At 34.7% G+C, this 20,245-nt stretch overlaps 1 protein-coding gene across 2 annotated transcripts in view; it reads right to left on the reverse strand.

Annotated features, from left to right (window-relative positions):
• Positions 1-20,245, reverse strand: part of Ercc8 (ERCC excision repair 8, CSA ubiquitin ligase complex subunit) — a 71,669-nt gene that overhangs the window by 39,533 nt on the left and 11,891 nt on the right. For both annotated transcript variants that reach the window (XM_010626932.2, XM_010626931.2), the window contains exons 3-4: positions 17,980-18,081; positions 11,561-11,684 (exon numbers count right to left, since the gene is read on the reverse strand). In XM_010626932.2, the coding sequence (XP_010625234.1) occupies positions 11,561-11,684; positions 17,980-18,081 (226 nt within the window). The remainder of the gene's footprint in view (positions 1-11,560; positions 11,685-17,979; positions 18,082-20,245) is intronic.

Below are 20,245 nucleotides of genomic sequence, written 5' to 3' on the forward strand. Positions count from 1 at the left end.
GAAGATGGTGGAATGGTAAGTAGCAACAAATCAACCTGTCCAAGATTTGGAATCCAGACACTGGAAAATAACATGGGGAAGAAAGGAAGGAGGGAGGTGGAGGGGACCCAGGAAGGTACTGAAGGGTAAATTGGAGCCCACAGAGAAGGTGAAAAGACAGAGCACAATGGAAAAAAAGGACGGGAAAATTGTACTTTCTACCTGGCTCCTGGTCATACTGTGCGAAAGGAGGACTGAATGTGCATATTCACAGTGACAGTGGGTGACTCCAGAGGCCTTCATGGAGAAACACACCAGCGGAACGGAGAGCTGGATTGGATGCTGGATGCTGTGCACTTCAACAGCTGGTGAGTGATTCCAATCCAACTGACTTCTGTGTTCCCTGGAGAGAGTTCTTGGCTGAATGCCATTTTAAGGAGGGGTCAAGAAAACCAGAGACTCAGAGCAGCCATGAGTTAGCTTTATCTCAGGGCTTCCAGTACTGAAATTCTGCAGTGACTGAGTGAGGGACCATGGAAAATATCCACGGTCAGGGAGCTGTGGTCAGGTTGGCAAGAGACACCAGAGTGTTGAAGTCTGAACAATTCAGGTTCCAACCCTATGACCAGAGACTAAGATCACTCTCAACTTCTATGGAGTTGAAAGCACCAGAATCAGCACACCCTATTCCCACTGCAGATTCGCTGGGATCATCTGGCACAGATCTGGGCTCTGTTTCCCTCCTTTATTTACCAGTAACAGCAGAGTCATGCCCTAAATTGGAGACTACCACAAAACTATAGACCCCAGAAGATAACCACAAGCTTGAAATTGCAGAGAAACCCTTTTTCTTCCTCTTTGCTATTAGTTTTATTATTATTATTATTAGTTTTTTTTTTATGAGTGTGAACATTGTTTTTAGAGGGTTTTTTTTCCTGTTATTTTGTTCTTGTTTTTATTTTTCCCTGCTTCTTTCCCTATCTTTTTCACCATTTTCCTGAAACTTGGGTAATTTACCTTTGTCCTTCAAACTTCCTTCTACTCTCTTTCTCTTCTTTTATTTCTCTATTTTTTTCCTCATCCCTTTTAAATTTTCTCCTCTGAGGGTAAAATTGCTCTACTGATTGGATATTTCCTATACATATTTTTTTTATTTGTTTTAGATTCTGTTATATAACTATGAATCTTGTCTCTGTGGGTTAAAGAATATTAAAAGCAGTTAGAGAAAAGAAACAAATCACTCATAAAGGAAAGCCCATCAGATTCAAAACAGGCTTTTCAACACAAAATCTTGCCAAGAAGAGATTGAAGTATTTTAAGCACTAAAAGAAAACAACCTACAACCCAGATTGATGTACCCCATAAAATTATCTTTCAAAATTGATGGGGAAATAAGATACTTCCATGATAATTTCACTTGAAGAAGTTTATGATTACCAAACCAGAACTCCAAAATGTTCTGAAGGATATTCTACAAGAAGACAACAATTCCATGAATCTTAATAGAATGAATCTACCAGGCAAGACAATAAATTAAACAACAGGGAAAGCAAGAGAATAAAAAACAGAAAAATAATACGATAAGTCAATACACATCAGTTATAACAACAGTGCAAATGGTCTCAATTCACCACTTAAAAGAAACAGATTGGCAGAATGAATCAAGAAACAATATGCTGCATTCAAGAAACACACTGAACTCCAAAAGAAATTCATACATTTGACAATAAAGGACGAAAATAATACTTCATGGGACAGGAAACAAACAAACAAAAAGGCAAGGGTAGCTATTCTATCTGCAGAGAAAGTGGATTTCAAGCCAAGACTGATCAAGAGAGACAATGAAGGTCACTATATATTTGTTAGGGGAGTAATTCAAGAGGAAGAGATAAGAATCATAAATATATATGCATCAATACTGGTGCACACAACTACATAAAAGAAATACTAATGGATATGAAAAATCGGGTAACAACTAATACAACTGTAATAGGGGACCTCAATACCTTACTGTCACAAATAGACAACCCAGCTAGACAAAACACCAAGAAAGAAATATCAGAACTGAGACAAAGCTTTGAACAAATGGACTTAGTAGGAATTTACAGAGTATTCCACTCCACAACAGAATATACACTGTATTCAGCAGCATGTGGGACCTTCTCCAATACAGACCATATACTGGCTCAGAGAACATGATTAAGGAAATGCAAAGGAATTGAAATTATTCCACGCATACTGTCACATTGTAATTCAATGAAATTGGAAATCAATGGCAAAAGAAACTGCAAAAAGTATATAAACACGCAGAAATTAAATAACACTCTTCTTAACAACTAACAAATGAGTCATAGATGAAATAAAAGAAGAAATCAGACAGTTTCTACAATTGAATGGTAATGCCAATAAGATATACCAGAACTTATGAGATGCAGTGAAAACAGTCCTATGAGGTAAATTTATAGCATTAAATTTCCACATCAGAAAAACAGAGTGAGCTCAAATAAATATCCTAATGTTGATCCTCAAGCTTCTAGGAAAAGGACAAGTTAAACCCAAAGTGCATAAGACAGAAGAAATTATAAAGATTAGAGCAGAAATTAATGCAATTGTGACTAAGAAAATAACACAAAGAATCAATAAATTGAAGAGTTGGTTCTCTGATTCTTTGAAAGATTAACTAAAATAGACAAACCCTTAGCCAGTCATAAAAAAAAAAAAAAAAAAAAAAAAGGAAAGAAAAGACTGAAATCTATGCAATTAAGAATGAAAAGGGGGAAAAAAATGAAAAGGGCAAAATCAGAACAGATTTTGCAGAAATCCAGATCATCAACACCTCCTTCAAGTACCTATATTCTAATGAGATGGAAAAGTCAGAACAAATAGACAGATTTCTAGATACGTATGAGTTATTAAAGTTGAATTGAAGAGATATAAAAAGTTTAAATAATCTAAAATCAAACAATTGAAAAAGTAATTAAAAAATTACCAACAAAGAAAAAGCCCATGTCCTGACATATTCACAGCTGAATTCTATAAGAATTCAGTTATAATTCAGTTATAATAAAGTTATAATTCTATAACTTTAGAGAAGATCTAATGCCACAACTCCTGAAACTCTTTAATGAAATTGAAAGGGAAGAAATACTCCCAAACTCATTCCTGGAAGCATTATCCTGTTATCAAAACCAGAGAAGAATTAAACAACAACAACAAAAAAAGTACTACGGGCCAATCTTCTTAATGAACATATATGCAAAAATCCTCAAATAAGATTCTGTCAAGCAGAATGCAGCAAGTCCTCAAGAAGCTTAGAGAAGATGTGGTTTTTCTAGAAAATGGAATACTACTCAGCCATAAAGAATGAGAAATTAGAGTCATTCATAGGAAAATGGATACATATTGAGGATATACTTCTAAGTGAAATAAATAAGTCACATGTGTAAATACTGAATAGTTTCTCTGGTGTGAAAAACTCTAATGGTACACAAGATCCTAATGATATAACTGACAATATGACTAGGAAGAAAAGGGCTAAAGATGTAGGGAAAGTGGGAGGGTTAGGGGAAGGTAATAAGGGAAAAGATAAAAAATATGAGAAAATGAAAAAACGGAAATAAAATGTTTGTAAATAGGGAAGGGAGGAGGGGGTGAAGGGAGGGCAGGAACAAGGGGAAAAAATGAGAACCAAAACCTGTCATGTAAAGGTACAAGATCCCAATGATAAATGTAACTGTACTGTATACATAAAATGTATCAATAAACTCAATGAGGAAAAAAAAAACCTGTGAGCAAATCAATAAATGTAATACATGATAATAACAGTTCCAAGGACGAAAACCACACAATTATCTCAATAGATGCAGAAAATGTATTTGACAAAGTACAACTCAAATTCAGATAAAACCCCAAAAGACAATTGTAATAGAAAGTCTTTATCCTCATCTGATAAAAACCATCTATGACAAACCAACAGCCAACATCATACTAAATGGTCAAAAACTGAAAGCTTTCACTCTAAAATCAGGAACAAGACAAGGATGTCCACTATCACAATTCCTGTTAAACAAAGTTCTGAAAACATTAGACAAAGCAATAAGGCAAGAGAAACAATGGAAAGGAATACTGAAAGGAAAGGAAAAAGTTAAATTTTCATTATTTTCCAATGAGATGATACTCTACATAGAAACCCCCCAAAACCCACCAAAACACTTTTAAAATTAATAACCAAATTTGGTAGCATAGAAGGATACAAAGTCAACACTCAAAAATCCATAGCATTCCTGTTCACAAATAACAAACTCACCAAGAGACCAGTTAGGGAAACAATACCTTTCACAACAGCATCAAGATTACCTAGGAATTAATCTAATGAAGAAGTAAAAGAATTTTACATTGAAAACTACAGTACTCTGAAAAAGGAGATCTAAGAAGATATACGAACATGAAAACACATCCCTTGTTCTTGAATAGACAGAACCAATACAGTGAGAATGACCATACTTCGAAAAAATGCTGTACAAAATTAATGCAATCCCAATCAAAATACTGATAGCATATCTTCCAGAAGTAGAGAACACAACCTAAAATTCATATGGAACCAGAAGAGACCTAGAATAGCAAAAGCAATTCTGGGCAGCAAGGGCAAGGCAGGGGCATCACAACCCCCAATTTGAAATTATACTACAAAGCTACCACAATGAAAAACAAAACAAAACATGGTACTGGCAAAAAAAGAAACTTGAAGATCAGTGGAACAGAACAGAAGATACAGAAGCAACTTTTTTTTTTTTTTTTTGGTACCAGGGATCAAACCCAGGCCCTTGTGCTTGCGAGGCAGGTAGCAAAACCACTGAGCCAAATTCCCCACCTATGAGCCACTTATATTTAACAAAGGAGCCAAACTCCTTCACTGGAACAAAGACAGCCTCTTTCATAAATAGTGCTGGAAAACTGGGCTTATGATTAAACCTAGACCCATATCTCTTACCATATACTAAACTAAAATGAAAATGGATCAAAGTTCTAAATATAAGAACAGAAACACAATCTTCTGGAAGACAGAATAGGTAAAACTCTTAAAGATAGAGGTGTAGGCAAAGACTTTATGAACAAAATCCTGATCACACAGGAACTATTACAAAGAATCAACAACTGAGATCACATCAAATAAAAAAGCTCTTCACAACAAAAGAAACCACTAATAGAGTGAAAAGATAACTCACAGTACGGAAAAAAATTTTTACCAGCTACTCTGCAGACAAAGGACTAACATCTAGAATATATAAAGAATTCAAAAAATCAGACTCCCCCAAATTTAAAGACCCAATCCAAAATAGGGCATCTGAAATGATTCTTCATCTCAGATGAAAGCATACACACACACACACACACACACACACACACACACACACACACACACACACACACACACATATATATTACTCAATATCACTGGCACTGGAGAAATACAAATTAAAACAACACCAAAGTTCCACCTCACTCTAAAAACTGGCTATCATCAAGAAATCAACTAAGGCCGGACGTGTTGGTGCACGCCTGTAATCCCAGCACTTGGGAGGCTAAGGCAGGAGGATCGCTGGGAGTTCAAGACCAGCCTGAGCTACATAGTGAGTTCCAGGTCAGACTCAACTACATCGTGAGACCCTGTTCAAAAAACCAAAAAAAAAAAAAAATCAACTAAGAACAAATGCTGGCCGGGCTGTGGGGAAAAAAAGCAACCCTTCCCCATTGCTGGTGGGAGTGTAAACTTGTACAACCACAATGGAAATCAATGTGGAGATTCCTCAAAAAAACTAAAACTAGAGATTCCATTTGACTCAGCTGTTCTTCTTTTGGGTATCTTTCCCCAAAGAATTAAAAGTACAGTGACATATGTATACCCATGTTTACAGCACAGAATTTATAATAGCTACATCTTGGAAACAGCTCATTTGGCCATCAAAGGATGAACGAATAAAGAAAATGTGGTATGTTTATACAATGAGTACTATTCTGCCATAAAGAAGGATAAACTTAAATCATTTGTAGGAAAATGAATGCTCATTAAGACCATAATCTTAAGTAAAATAGATTGGACATACAAGTTTAAATATTGCATTGTTTGTCTTGTGTGGGAAATGCAATGGGTAAATAAGGAGCATAATGGAGGATACATATTGGAAAGTAGGAAGAACATATTCAAATAGGGCAACAAGGGAGTAGTGAGGGAGAAGGGAAGGAAGGGAAAAGGCAAAAAAAAAAAAGAATGGAAGAAAAAAATGAAAACAAGCTTTTATACATGGGAAGGAAAGAAGGGCTGAAGAAAGGGAGAGGGAAACGGTAAAGAAAAGAAGAATCAAGATATATTATGTATAAGTACAAATCCCCTATGATTAATATGTACAACAAATAAGGTACTAATATATATATAAAGTTTAATAAAAAAGAAAAAGAAGTAAAAGTGGTACATATAGGAAAGAAGCCAAATCATTATTATTTGCAGATGACATGACCTTCTGTATAGGAGACCTCCCCAAAAAATTCACCAAAAGACTCTTAGAATAACTGAATTTAGTAATAAATATATCAGGATACAAAATCAACAGTGTTTCTGTAATAATGAACCCCGAGGGGGGGAAAACACCACTCACAATAGCACCAAGAAAAATTAAAAGGGTTGGAGATTTAGCTCAGTGGTGCCACTGCCTGCCTCACAAGTGCAAGGTCCTGAGGAAGGAAAAAATTAAAAGGAAGTAACAGAACTCTCCAATAAATACTACAGTATGCTGAAAAAGGAAGTTGAAGAAGATATCAGAAAATGGAAATAAATCCTGTGTTCCTGGAACCAGTATAGTCAAACTTCTAAAATTGAAATACAGATTTAACACAATCCCAATCAAAATGCCAACAACATTCTTCACAGAACTGGAGAAATAATCTTAAAATTCACATGGAAGCAGAAGAGACCTAGAATAGCAAAAGCAATCCTGGGTAACAAGAGCAAAGACAGAAACATCATAATCCTGGACCTAAAATTATATTACAGTGATAAAAACAGCATGATACTGGCACAAAAAGAGACATGGAGGGTCAATGGAACAGAAGAGGATTCATGAACAGTTCCAAGCACAGTCCACTATTTGATATTTGACAAAGGGGCCAAAAACATAGACTAGAGGAAAGATAGCCTCTTTAATAAATGGTGTTGGGAATACCAACTCTCCACATGCAAAAGATTGAATCTAGATTCATATTTCTCATTCTGTAGTAAGCTACAATAAAAAAGGATCAAAGAACTGAATGTTGAAACTTCCGGAAAATAAACTAGGTAAAACTCTTCAAGTCAGAGGAACAGAACCCCAGTTGCACAAGAAATAATAATACCAAGAATCAACACATGAGATCATATCAACTTAAAAAGCTCTTCCATGGTGAAAGCAACAACCAGCACAGTGAAAAGACAACCTACAGAATGGGGAAAAATTTGCCTACTATTCCTCAGGACGAGTACTAATATCCAGAACTTTTAAAGAAAAACAATTAGCTTCCCCAATCAAAAACCCAAATGAAAATGGGCAAATAAAACAAAGATACTTCATAGATGGTGTATAACTGGACAAAAAATACACGAAGAAAAGCTCAACATCGCTGGCTATTAGAGAAATGCACATTAAAGCAAACTGAGTCCATCTTACCTCAGAAAGAATTGCCATCACCAAAAAAATCAAATAGTAACAAACCGTGGCAAAGTTGTGGGGATAAATGAAACTTTTTACACGGTTGGTGGGAATGTGAACTAGTACAACATTATGGAAATCAGTATGTAGTTTCCTCAAAAAACAATAAGAAATTCCACTTGATTTAGCTATTCCCCTTATAGGTATCTTCCCCAAAGAATTAAAGTATCATGTTATAGTGATAACATGCATATCCATGTTTACAGCAGCACAATTTGTAATAGCTAAATCTTGGACAGCCAATATTGTGCTTGTCCATCAATAGATGAATGGATAAAAAAGTGTGATAATTACACAGAATGGAGTACTACTCTGCCACAAGGAATGATAAAGTTGAATCACTTGTAGGAAAGCGAATGTACTTTGAGACCATAGTGCTTAGTGAATTAAATTAGATACACTAGCTTAAATGGTTTGTCTTATATGAAAAACTCAAATTATAAATAAAGAGCAAAATAAAAGATAGGTAAGAGGAAGTAGTGAGATAAATTTTTCTCGAATGAGGATCAAGATATGGAAGGAGGGGGTGGAAGGGGAAGGAAAGGGTTGAAAAGAGAAATATGTAACAACATGTACACGAAACAATTCCATACAATGAATATAAACACTGTACTAATAAAAATTGCACACGTATTGCAAACATGTACTAATTAAAAAATTCTTAAAAAATACAGGAGTCTTAAGACCGAAACAAAGCAACAAAGTTTTGTATGTATTTAGATGATCATTTAGTTTTTTTCCTTCGTTGTAGTAACATGGTGTTAATTGGCTTCTAGATGTGAAAGTAACCTTGTTTCCTAAAATAAATATCATGTAACTATGGCATTATTCCTTTTGTATGTTGCTAGATTCTATTTATAAGTAGTTTGTTTAGGATTTTAGTATCTCTAAGTCATATCAGCCTGGAATTTTTCCTGTAATATTTTTTAAATCATTGGACTCAAGGATATGTGCTGGCTTTATAAAATGAGTGCAAGTGCTTTTTTCCTCCTCTAGCCTCTTAAAGTGTTTTGTACAGTATTGGTATTATTATTTTTAAATGTTTAGAATAATTTACTGATAAAGAGATCTCAGTCTGGAAATGTCAAATGTCTCTACTAGTAGTTTCTGACCGAGTACCAGAAGTTCTATGTAATGTTATCTTCCCTCCTCAGGAGTCAATCTATGGCAGGTAGGAGAGAGGCAGATCTTCTCAATTCAATCAGGGACCAGGACTGAGCTAACATAAAGTTTATTTGGTACCTTTGTAAAATTCTGTTATAACTTTATACTGCTGAGATAATGACTTACCACAAACTCAATAATATGCAACAACATATGTTTATTATTTTACTGCTCTGCAGTCTTAAAGTCTCATTCAGATCTCACTGGGCTGTAATCAAGGTGTTGACAAGGCTGCATTCCTTTCTGGAGATTCCTTTTCCTTTGCCTGGTCTAACTTACAGAGGCTACCTATATTCTTTGGTGTGGGGTCTCTTCATTCATCTTCAAAGTCAACAATTTTACATTTCTCTGACCATTCTTCCATATTCTCTAACCCTCCTCCTCTCCTCCTCTTCTGTTTTTTAAGACACTTGTCCTTATGCTCAGTCCACCAGGATAATTCAGGATAATCTCCATCTCTTAAGGTCAGTCATTACAAAAACAAATCCAAAATGATAAATGATGTATTCTTTTTTAATATAGCAAGGTTAAAAAATGAGAACATCTATTTAGCTGGAGTTATTAGAAGCATATTCAATCCATATTTATTTACATAGCACTTATTCAGACTAGAATCATATCTATACAATTTTATTAGTTATTAATGTGGTGTTTCTAAATTGTTAATTATCCTTAAAGTTTTTATTAGTTATTAAAATATGTGCTTCTCTAGGTCATTAGTTATCCTTAAAGTATTTATTAGTTATTAATATGTGGTTAATTAAATCATTAGTTATCCTTACTTAACGTATTTATTTCACACAGCAATTCCACACAGCAATGGATTTAGTAGTGCATAAAACACAGTCCTTTCCTTGGGCAACAAACAATCTAGAAACCAGATAAGACATTTAGGTTGAAAATGATATAAAATAGTAATACTAACAGTGCCATAAAATTAAAAGGGTGATTAATATGAACTCCAGAAGTTACAATCACTGATTATATGATAGAATCAGAGAGACCTTAGGCATCATGTAGCCTGATAATTCAATTGTAAAGCTGAAGAGCCCTTTTGCTAATTAACTAACCTGATGGAAAGTAACAATATCAAATAAGCAGTAGAATGGAATTAGAACTCTAGTGTGTTCTGATTCCTGGTTTGATGTACTTGTAAAAAAAAAAAAAAAGGTGACCTTAAGAGAAGGTAAAAGGTGCATAAGGAGACCAGTAGGAGAAAAGACAATGTAATCAAGATTTGTTTTGTTTTGGGTTTTTTTTGGCACCGGGGATCGAACTCTGGTCTTTGTGCTTACAAGGCAGGCCACCAAATCGCTGAGCTAAATCCCTGGCCTCTCAAGATGTTTTAAAAATAGGTAGAAGCTACTGTTGACAGAGTAGGGGGTAAAACTATGGAGAAATTAGAATTGAGGCTGAGTTGACAGTGGGAATCAGGACAGAGTTTGGGTATATGCTGAGGACCAGCCATGATATGGATAAACTGGTGGGGTCCAGGTGACAGGCTCTGGGGTCTCAGGCTGTGTTGATTTCCCTCAGGAACAGACAAATATGCAAAAGTCTACAGACTTCCTGGCTGTGTGGGAAAGTAATCACAGCACTCCTGATGTAAGACAGCATCTGCTGAGGACCATACAAGATTTAGACCTCTGGGTATGGGGAAGGACCTTAACTTGCTCCCTTTCAGTTGCTAAATTTGTTCCTTATTTTACTGCCCTAGTCTTACTGCAGTCTCTGTTCCTGGAAAAGTACACCACCCACTGCCCTGTGCTTCTTGCTGAATAATAAAGGCAGATATACCTGGTTTGTCAAGCTTGTCCACTAGAAGCAGACTCCTCCCTGTCCCTCTTATACCTTAAATATTGTATTTTTCTCTTTTTTTATTCCCTATAATCCACCCAATAGGTATCTGATCATGGCAGGTACAGACATGATAAAATTCACTGTATAATAAGATCAATTCTGGAGGAAAACTTACTGTAAAAACAGGTTGGGAATAAAAGTAAGGCAGGGAGACCAGTGATGGTGAGGGAAATAGAGAAGCATGAGTTCGAAGGAGTATTTGCCAATATTTCATGACTAAATGGATGTGAAAAAGACATTCAGTTTGAAACATGTCACGATTAAAGGGATGATACCATACTGAAGTAGAGAGATTCTGTAGACAGGTAGAGAAACATGAGAGTAGAGCTCAGGGAAAAGACTAGCACTCGAAAGTTAAATTTAACCACATATCATAGAAATGATTATGCACTGTCCACTTTACTTTCTTTTAAGTTTTCAGATCAATAGTGGCTAAATCCAATGTTCTTCCTTAAATCACTAGCCCATAGTAGTTTTCAATTAATAGTTACCAGTTTTTGAGTATTTACCGTAGGCTGGGCAATGTTCTGGGTACTTTACACGTATCAGCTTATTTAATCCTCACAACTCTTCAATAAGATGCCATTGTTTGTGCCTCTTTTACACTTGATCTTAGCCAAAAGTCTGAGAAGCAATTGTTGCCCCTTTTATAGTTGAGAAAACTTAGACAAAGAGAGGTTTGGATGTTGGCAACAATCCAGCTCTCCTTAACTACTATACTAATTTCACATTTTGGCAAATAATAATATTAAAATGGTCTAGAATGAAATTCCCCCTTCATTCTATACAGCAAACTGGAACAGTTTTAACATACTTACTTGTAATGTATTTGTATCCCATACTTTCAGAGTTTTATCAAATGAGCTTGATGTAAACATGCCTGTGTCATGAGGATACCACTGAACAGTCTCCACACTGTATTTGTGAACATCAGGATGGCTTCTATAAAACAGCAATCAAAGTTTAGAGATAACTGATTTATGTGAGATTCAAAAATGGTACTATATTAAGAACAAGTAGTAGTTTCAGTGTAATATGATTTGTCACACCTAAATAACATTCTTGTATCCTAGCTGTCCAAGAGATGGGGAGAATGTCCAGGCATCTCCAGACTTAGGCTTCTATAGCATTATGCAGTGATAAGGCCTCCTCCTAAGGCTCATAATATGGGAGACTTCCCATTTTTGTATTATGTATAGCCTGAAGGCATCAGCCAACTATACTGGACTTACTCTGTCATGCAGGTAGCAGGAGTTTGTCTTTATTGGATTCTTCTTTTAGTTTTGGATTTTCTTTTCTTAAGTATCATTCTATTAGCATTCCCATTCTTAAAATTGTTGAAAGTCTCACCCACTTGGTGTCCCACACAATACCGCTTGGTATTAAGAAATTTATACTGTAACAGCAGAACATACTTGGTAGATGTCCATGAGATTCACTAGTCCCATCACCACAGAAGTATGATCCACTGATGAATACATTATGATATCAGCTACATTACCAGGGGTTTTGCTATTCTAAAGGATACAGTATATCCTCTGAACCAATAATCAATACCATACATGTGTCATGCTAGTAAATCTTTATTCAAACAAAAAAACTGTTCTGGGTATCTTTCCAAAAGAATTAAAAGAATCATATCACAATGATATATATGCACACCTATGTTTATAGTGGCACAGTTTGTAATAGCTAAAACTTAGAAACAGCCCATTTGCCCATCAATTGGAAACTAGATAAAGAAGATGTGGTTTTTCTATAAAATGGAATACTACTCAGCTATAAAGAATGAGGAATTCGACTCTTTCATAGGAAAATGGATACATATTGAGGATATACTCCTAAGTGAAATAAATAAGTCACACATGTGTAAATACCGAATAGTTTCTCTGGTGTGAAAAACTATAATAGTACATAAGATCCTAATGGGATAATTGACAATGTGAAATAGGAAGAAAAGGGCTAAAGTTGTAGTGAAAGTGGGAAGGGTAGGGAAAAGGTAATAAAGGAAAGAAAAAAACAGGAGAAAATAAAAAAAATGGAAATGAAGTGTTTGTAAATGGGGAGAGGAATAGGGAGTGAAGGGAGGGCAGGGACAAGGGTTAAAATGAGAAGCAAGACCTGTCATGTAGAGATCCCAAAAATGAATGTAACTGTACTGTATACCTAAAATGTACCAATAAACTCAATGAGGAAAAAAACAAACCAGCTGTTAAGAGATATTTATGAAACAGTGAGAAAAATTTCACAACTGCCTGCATATTTAATATCACTAATTTTTGAGTATGTGAGTCAGTGGTACTATGGTTATGCTTATAAAAATCCTTTTTGTTTTAAAGACACAAATAATTATGGGTGAAAAAATATGCTATTTGGGATTTATTTCAAAATAATACTGAGAATAAACATGTATGGGGTAGAGAAGAAAGAAGTTTGCTTATGACTGATAGTTGCTGAGGCTGGGTAATAGGCATATGGTTCTTATAATACTACTGGCTACTTTTATATAAAAGAAAAAAATTAATAGGATACTGTAGTCCTATGTAGATAGAACCATCATGGGTTTTGATTTCCAAGGGTGAAGGTCTGTAGCTGACAACCCCACCTCATACTAGTAGGCTTCTTGTTTTTCATTATTTGGCTACTTTTTTTTTACATCAGGAGTCAGACTGAAGCTCTACATGACTCAACTGGGCATGTCAAATGGTAGACTGGGCGAGTATAGCTCCTCCCTCAATGGCTGCCATGAAAATCTAGGTCCTGGTCTACAAAGTGGCAGGGCTCTGCTGAGTTACATGCAGCTGAAGTCACCATGATGCCAATTAAAATCCTTTCCCCTGAATTATGGCTTCTCACTGAACCAATGCGCTGTTTGCTAATTACAAGTCCCAGTACTGGTTTGCTCTATCCAAGCAAGACAAACAGTGCTTATTCTCTAACAGCTTGGCCTGGTGCCATCATGCCAGGTATTCAGCGGTATTTCACTAGATGCCTTCAGAGCCTACCCTGCTCCCTATTCCTTCCCACAATTGTATTAAAAAAATACTGGATGCACATAGGGGCCTCTGTCTTTGCTGCCATCGGCAGTACTGATTATGCCCCCAAGACTCAGGTTCTCTCTTAGTCTTGTTTCCTGTCTATTCTTTAATTCACCTTTGCTGTGGTGGCTCATAGGAGGCCAGGACGCAAGACAGAGGTTCTGGCAATATCCCCTTCCCTGTTGCTTACAAAATCTGTATCACAACAGTGGGGAAAGGACCCTGAACACTTGTGGTGCTAAGTGAAGGAATGAGGATGTGAAGCAAAGTCTTAAATGCCAGCTTGGACCTGAAGATGGCTACAAAACTATATTGGCTACCCATACATAACCTTTCTTCTGCTATGTATATACTTACATATTTTAACTAACTTTCCATTTTTCCTCAGTTACTGCCATTATCTTACATAGGATAACAATATAACTCCATAGTTATATAAGTCCATAGATTATATGATACTGACACAAAGTCCCGAGAAAATAGTGCAACAACAGGCTTTGAGCTGGATGTGATAACTAGAGTCAGGATCATTATCCTTTGTAGAGTAGGATGATTAATTTTTTTTCAGATGAGGTAAGTATGGCAAGAAAGATATATAGGGATGTTGAACAGCCAAATGGTTGGATAGCAATAGACACATGCCATTTTTTCTCAGCTGCTACACATTCAAACTCCTATTTGGTGAGAATCCCCCCTTTTTTTGAAAAGCAAAGCCCTGCCTTTTTGGTACAGAAAGGAACTCCAGACATTTTCTTTTCCTGCTTTTTGGGATCAAGGACAATGGTATATGTAAGACTCTGACCTTTAGGTCATAATGAAATCCCAGGAAGATTCAGACACTATTCATTCCTGGGGAGTTGAATCTGTACTACTGACATGCAGCAAAACCCAAACTAAGTTGTTCTTGCAGTATAACTTCTTTTTTGTTTTCTAAGTTTGATTCTCACATCTTCTTGACCATTATGTGAGATACTAAATATCTTTCCAATAAATTTCTGCTTAAGATAAATAGAATCTATTTTTATTCGTTCCTAAGAATCTTGACTTCTATAGAGATTTTCTTACAGTGATAATAGTTTTAAGTGAAACAAAGCTTTAGTGTAGTGATCATGAATAAAAGCTCATTTATATTTTAAAATTAAAGTTTAAAGTAGGACCAATATAACATCCTTCTCTTACTAAGCAGGATCTGTTAAACTCATTCACATTTAATCATTTTGGTAGAAATCTTTTTTTATTGTTGAAAACAAAAAATATTAAGTATATCAACAATAAATATCCAAAAAGTCTAAGTCACATTCACTTAATAACAATCTCATTAAAATTATTTTTAAAAAATTAGATAGTAAATTCTGATTGAATATGCTATTTTAACTCATTTTGTAAAAATGCTCACTATATGCCCATCTTCAAATTTAAAATCATACTTAGTAGGGTGAGGTGGAATCTCAGTGTTGTTTTCATCTGCATCTCTCAAATGACCAGTGATGTGGAGCATTTTTTCATATATTTACTTGCTGCTTTTACTTCTTTGTCTGAGAAATGTCCAATGCCCATTTTTGAATTGGGTCTTTATATTTGGGGGGGCTGATTGTTTTGTTCTTTATATATTCTAGATAATAGTCCTTTGTCTGAGGAGCAGCTGGTAAAAATTTTTTCCCACACTGTAGGTTATCTTTTAGTTCTGTTGATGGTTTCTTTTACAGTGCAGAAGCTTTGTAGTAAGGTGAGATCCCAGTTGTTGATTCTTTCTGCTAGTTCCCGTGCTACTGAGGATTTGTTCATAAAGTCTTTTCCTATGCCAATATCTTCAAGAGTTCTGCCTAACTTATCTTCCATCAAGTTTAGTGTTTCTGTTTTAATATTTAGATCTTTAATCCACTTGGATTTTAATTTAGTGCATGGTGAAAGATAAGGGTCTAGATTTAATCTTTGGCAGGTTGAGATCCAGTTTTTTCTATCAAGAAATCAACCAATAACAAATGTTGCGTGGTTGTGGGGAGAAAGGAACCCTTCTCCATTGTTGGTGGGAGGGCAGACTGGTGCAACCACTATGGAAATCAATATGGAGATACCTCAAAGAGCTGGGACTAGAGGTTCCATTTGACCCAGCCATCCCTCTTCTGGGTATCTTTCCAAAAGAATTAAAAGAATCATATCACAGCGATATATGCACACCTACGTTTATAGCAGCACAGTTTGTAATAGCTAAAACTTGGAAACAGCCCATTTGCCTATCAGTTGGAAATTGGATAAAGAAGATGTGGTTTTTCTATTAAATGGAATACTACTCAGCCATAAAGAATGAGGAATTCAACTCATTCATAGGAAAATGGATACATATTAAGGATATACTCAAGTGAAATAAATAAGTCACACATGTATAAATACCAAATAGTTTCTCTGGTGTGAATAAACTGTAATAGTACATAAGAGCCTAATGAGATAACTGACATTGTGAAATGGGAAGAAAAGGGATAAAGGTGTAGGGAAAGTGGGAAGGGTAGGAGAAAGGTAATAAGGGAAAAAACATATGAGAAAATGAATAAATGGAAATAAAGTGTTTGTAAAGGGAGAGGGGAGGAGGGGGTGAAGGGAGGGCAGGGACAAGAGGATAAAATGAGAACCAAGACCATCTGTCATGTAAAGGTACAAGATCCCAATAATGAATGTGACTGTACTGTATACCTAAAATGTACCAATAAACTCAATAAAAGAAAAAAAACATACTTAGTAAAACAAGAGTGACCACACTAAGTATTTTTTACTTATGTTACATACCAAAAAAATAGATCACATTCTTTTACATGGCATGGTATGTAGAATATACAAAAATACTATTTTGCTATATAACATATTAAAGTTAATGCTAGAATGTTAGCTAAGGTAAAAAAATGAATCAAATTAACTTAGCTGTCTTATACTTTACAATTCAGACTCTGTATGTATAAGGGTTGGGAGAGAATGTAAATGGCCTAAGTATTATAAACCAACTTCCAGAGTATTTGAGGTGATATTTTATTCTATACTAAACTTTCTATAGCTAATATTGTTCTTTATTTACTGATTTTATAGTTTCCCACATGCTTGTAAAAATATCACAGAAGCCTTTTAAAAATGTTCTGTTTTTATTCTACCTTGAAGTTAATGATATAAATATATTAACTATTGTTATTCTCTTATTATTTTTTGATGAAATTTTATTTTTTCATAAAATAAAAGAATAACAGGGCAAGTAAAATTATCTCTAAAACAAACTAACCTGAAGCTCAGACTAACAATTTTTCCAAATTTGAATTTCCAAAGAGAAATAACAGAGCTAAGAAGCATGTGTAACTCTCTATGCAGATATCTACTGAACTATGAATTCCAATGCTTCAGGAGCAGCTTTAATACAGAGTGCTTGTTGATGTTAATGTTTATAAAGTTTTTTTCCTTTTTGGTACCAGGAATCGAACTCTGGTCCTTGAGCTTCCGAGGCAGGTGGCGGAACAACTGAGCTAAATTCCCGGCCACTAAAGTTTCTTTTCTTGAATGCTTTCCTTAGCATTTACTCTCTGTTCATGAAAAGGTCTTTTCAATAGCGGAACACATTCAGGTAATAAGAAAGAATTAACTATCATTATGGTAAAACTACCACAAGGTCACAAAAGAGACTGGAAAGCCATTGAATATAGAAGTTGAGACAATAGTTTTGTTTTTAAATTAAGGGTCTTTGGGTAAGTAGAGACACGTGTGTGTGTGTGTGTGTGTGTGTGTGTGTGTGTGTGTTAAGAGGTTGCCTGTACATTTATTACATCTAACTCTGAGGTTTTTTTTCTACTAATATCACTTGAAAAACCTAATTTGTGTTTAAAATTAGCTGAAAGACTCATAAATGAACCTTATTTTAACTGGTACTAAAAACTAATTAATTACTGAGGCATGCTCTTTAGATATAGAACAAAAAGTCAAAAGCCTTAAAACTTCTTTTGAAAGTTGATACAGAGATTGTTTTGGGGAAGCCACATGACTTAAAAAAAAAACTCTATACTTGAATTTATGTTATTTTCAAGAAAGCACCAAGGGATATCAACATAAATACATCATTTGAGTAATTTGCTTGACTCATTCAGATACCTGCTATCTTCATGTTTTGCATTAAATGCAAAAATACTCAACTGTTTGCAAATTTATGAATTACATTTTTCAATACACACCTGCCAATGGAACACACTGCTTTACATGTGTAATAAGGTTCTCTGCTGGAGTTCTCAAGGTCATAAAGTACAATCACACCATCTGAACCACCTGATAACATGCTGATAATAAAAAAGTTCACATTAATTTATGATTTTATTACTTCATTTATGATGGAAAGTTAATCTGCAAACATCCAAATGTATTACAATCATAGATACAGAATTAATTCTAGCACAGACTATAATAAACTTCAATAAACTAAAATTTCTTTTTTACTTCATCTTTGTTTTCAAATGAGAAGGGGAATATGAGATGGAGTGGGGTAGAGAAGGGAGGGAAAGGGGATTAATAAAAATTGAAAGCAAAACTGAAAATAGAGCTTTTGCAAATGGGAAGGGGATCAAATGATAGAAGCAGTAGGAAGAGATGGGAGGTGTAGGGGAAAAGAAAAGAATTCAGATGTATCATGTACATGTTACCAACTTCCCACAATAAATGTAATCATTATGTACCACAAACGTACTAATAAAAATTGTTGAAAATTTAAAATGAGCTTAAAAATTTTATAATATAGAAAAATTCAGTGATCATTTAAGTTTACCTTCATGATTCCAAAAAGATGATAGAAATAAAACAGCAGATGATAGTTTTTACTTAAGAAAGTAAGATATTACAAAATTATTTTACATGTTAATTATAATTGTGCTAAATAAAAATAGAATCAGAGAGACCAGCTATTACTAATAGTAGCTATTTGACCCTGGGCACCTTATATCACAGGTCTAAATATTTCAATATTTGCAGAAAAGGAGGGCCTTTTCACCTAAATCACAAAGCTGATATTACAGAGTGCCAAGTTCCTTCTAAGTACCTTGCTTCTTTCTCTCTCTTTTCTTTTTTGGTACCGGGGATTGAACTTGGGACCTTACACTTGCAAAGCAGGCGGCAGAACTACTGAGCTAAATTCCCAGCCCTCTTCCTTCTTTCTCTTAGAATGTATTCATTCCATTTTTTGAGCTTCACCTGAGCACCTAAAATATATATATATATCACTCTGCTAACACAGCTGTGAACAAGAGAGGCATTGTTCCTGTCTAGAGTTTACAATCTATTAGGAAAGACAAGTAGTATACATAAACACACAAATTGTTAGTTATACTTGAGATCACTGTGACTAACTTACTTTTATTCTAGTTTAGGGATTCAATGCTAATTTCCTTGACTGCAATGTTTAAACTGGAGCCTGAAGGAAGAACTGATGTTAACCAGACTGGTGTATGAATGTAACAATCCAGGTGTATTCTAGAAACTGCACTGAAGAAGTATGGGAGAGTGGTGAGAGATAAGAGGTCAATAGGAGCCACACCACTCACAGCCTTACTTAGGAGAGTAAAAGAGGGTGCTAAAAATAAATGATATAACTTTTTTGGAAGAAAAGGAAACATTTCTCAAGCTTTTTTCTTAAAGCTGGGGTCTTGTTATGTAATTCAGGCTGACCTTAAACACAATATGTAGCGCAGGCTGGTCTCAAACTCATGACACTCCTCCTGCCTCAGCCTCCTGAATACTGGGATTACAGGTGGGTGGCAGGCCAGAAAACATTTCTTTACTCTAAAACTTGCCTATTATATTGGCAGAACCTATAAAACTATTCTATTTAAAAGCTTTATAAAATAACTGCAAAAAGTAGAAGTAACATATAAGCATATACACAAAACAAAAAGCTTTTACATTGAATTTAACTTGTACAATATTATTGGGACTTGACATACTTTAATCGCTTTTTTATTTGTATATGTATCTAAGACTTTATTACGTGTATTTTTTATTTTTTTGAACTATGTGTTTTTCAATGATCTTAGGTTTTTTTCATGAAATTCCCTGAAATGATCTTTGAATTTGAAGTTGTTGCAACCTTTAATTCTTATGTTAATTAACTTGCGTAAATTAACTTATGTTAGAAAATAACAATAGGTGGTCCAGGATATAAGTTTAAAGATAATTGTGCAAAAAGGAGTCTATTCTTGATTTTTCTTTTATATATTAAAACACACAAATATTTCAGATTAAATATTTTCTTGTTTCTGTTTTTATTTCTATTTCCTTTCTTTGGCAGTTTGTTTTAAAGATGAAACTTTTCAAGCAAGTTCTCTGTATTGTTTCTTTTGTATCAGATTTAAATATTGTAAAACCTTAAACATTGTGAATTTTATTCCATTATTTTACAAAATATAAATTTAGGATTTTTTTTTTTTTTTTTTTTTTTTTTTTTTTTTTTTTTTT

This window comes from Fukomys damarensis, unplaced genomic scaffold (assembly GCF_012274545.1).
Source record: "Fukomys damarensis isolate Sample0158 unplaced genomic scaffold, DMR_v1.0_HiC HiC_scaffold_1, whole genome shotgun sequence".
Taxonomy (NCBI): Eukaryota; Metazoa; Chordata; class Mammalia; order Rodentia; family Bathyergidae; genus Fukomys; species Fukomys damarensis.